The sequence below is a fragment of the Eurypyga helias genome, unplaced genomic scaffold (genome assembly GCF_000690775.1).
Source record: "Eurypyga helias isolate BGI_N326 unplaced genomic scaffold, ASM69077v1 Scaffold23788, whole genome shotgun sequence".
Classification (NCBI taxonomy): domain Eukaryota; kingdom Metazoa; phylum Chordata; class Aves; order Eurypygiformes; family Eurypygidae; genus Eurypyga; species Eurypyga helias.
Genome location: NW_010267899.1, coordinates 1 through 1,657, shown reverse-complemented (window position 1 = coordinate 1,657; position 1,657 = coordinate 1). Strand labels below are relative to the sequence as shown.

General features: G+C 60.9%; 1 protein-coding gene across 1 annotated transcript; it reads left to right on the top strand.

The window, feature by feature from the left end:
* Positions 1-491: 491 nt before the first annotated feature.
* LOC104514047 (keratin-associated protein 5-4-like) lies at positions 492-637 on the top strand (the record flags this gene model as incomplete). The annotated part of the gene is made up of 1 exon (XM_010157586.1): positions 492-637. A coding segment is annotated over exon 1 (146 nt), but the record flags the coding sequence as incomplete, so codon positions are not given.
* Between the last annotated feature and the right edge of the window lie 1,020 nt (positions 638-1,657).

Here is a 1,657-nt window from a genome sequence, read left to right as displayed (position 1 = left end):
GTTGCAGATGATGTTGCACGCCCGTCTCCTGTTGCACGCCCGTCTCCTGCCGCAGATCCTGTCGCACGCCCAAGCCCCCTTGCACGTATACATCTCATTGCACGCCCAAGTCCCGTTGCACGCCCATGTCCAGCCGCAGATCCTGTTGCACGCCCAAGTCCCCTTGCACGTCTACATCGCACTGCACGCCCAAGTCCCGCATGATGTGCTGTTGCACACTCATGTCCTGTTGCACGCCGGTGTCTTGTTGCATGTCCCGTTGCAGATGCTGTTGCACGCCCAAATCCCTTCGCCCGCCCCTGATGTGTCACACATCTTGTTGCACGCCCGTGTCCTGTTGCACGCTCAGCTCCTGTTGCACACCTATGTCCTGATGCACGTCCTGTCGCAGACCTTGTTGCACGCCCAAGCATGGCTGCACGTATGCATCTCACTGCATGCCCACGTCCTGTTGCAGATGATGTTGCACGCCCAGTTCCTGTTGCACGCCCATGTCCTGGTGCAGACCCAAGTTCTGTTGCACGTATACATCCCATTGCACGCTCAAGTCCCGTTGTAAGTGCTGTTGCACGCTCACGTCCTGTTGCAGATGTTATTGCACGCCCACGTCCCGTTGCAGGTCCTGTTGCACACTCAAGTCCTGTTGCATGCCCACATCCCATTGCACGTCTTGTTGCACCTCCATGTCCTGTTGTACGCCCAAGCCCCATTGCGCGTCTACATCTCGTTGCACGCCCACGTCCTGCCACAGGTCCTGTTGCACACTCATGTCGTGTCACAAGGGACAGGACACTCCCATGTGCTCTTGCACGCCCAAGTCCGGTGGCACGTGCCGTTGCACGCTCATGTCCCATCGCAGATGCTCTTGCACACTCAAGTCCCATTGTACGTGCTGTCACATGCTCACATGCTGTCGGGAAAGCTGGGGTGCTCCCAGGCGCTCTTGCACGCCCAAGTCCCGTTGCACATGCTGCCGCAGGTGCTCTTACACGCTCAAATCCTTTTGCATGTGCTGTTGCACGCTCACATGCTGTCAGGGTGGCCGGGGTGGTCCCAGGAGCTCTTGCACGTCCAAGTCCAGTCGCATGTGCTGTCGCAGCTGCTCTTGCACGCTCGAGTCCCGTTGCACATGATGTTGCACACTCACATGACGTCGGGAGGGCTGGGGCGCTCCCAGGCGCTCTTGCACACCCAGGTCCCGCCACTGCTGCTCTTGCATGCTCGAATCCTGTTGCACGTGCTGTCACACACTCACGTGCTGTTGGGAGAGCCGGGGCGCTCCCAGGCACTCTTGCACGCCCGGGTCCCGCTGCCGCTGCTCTTGCACGCTCAAGTCCCGTCGCATGTGCTGTTGCACACTCACATGACGTCGGGAGGGCTGGGGCACTCCCAGGTGCTCTTGCACGCTCAGGTCCCTTTGCATGTGCTGTCACATGCTCACATGATGTCGGGAGGGCTGGGGCACTCCCAGGCGCTCTTGCACGCTCAAGTCCCGTCGCATGTGCTGTTGCACACTCACATGACGTCGGGAGGGCTGGGGCGCTCCCAGATACTCTTGCACGCTCAGGTCCCGTCGCACACTCACGTGCCATCGGGGGGGCCGGGGCACCCGCAGGCCCTCTTGCACGCCCGGGTCCCATCGCACGTGCCGTCGGGG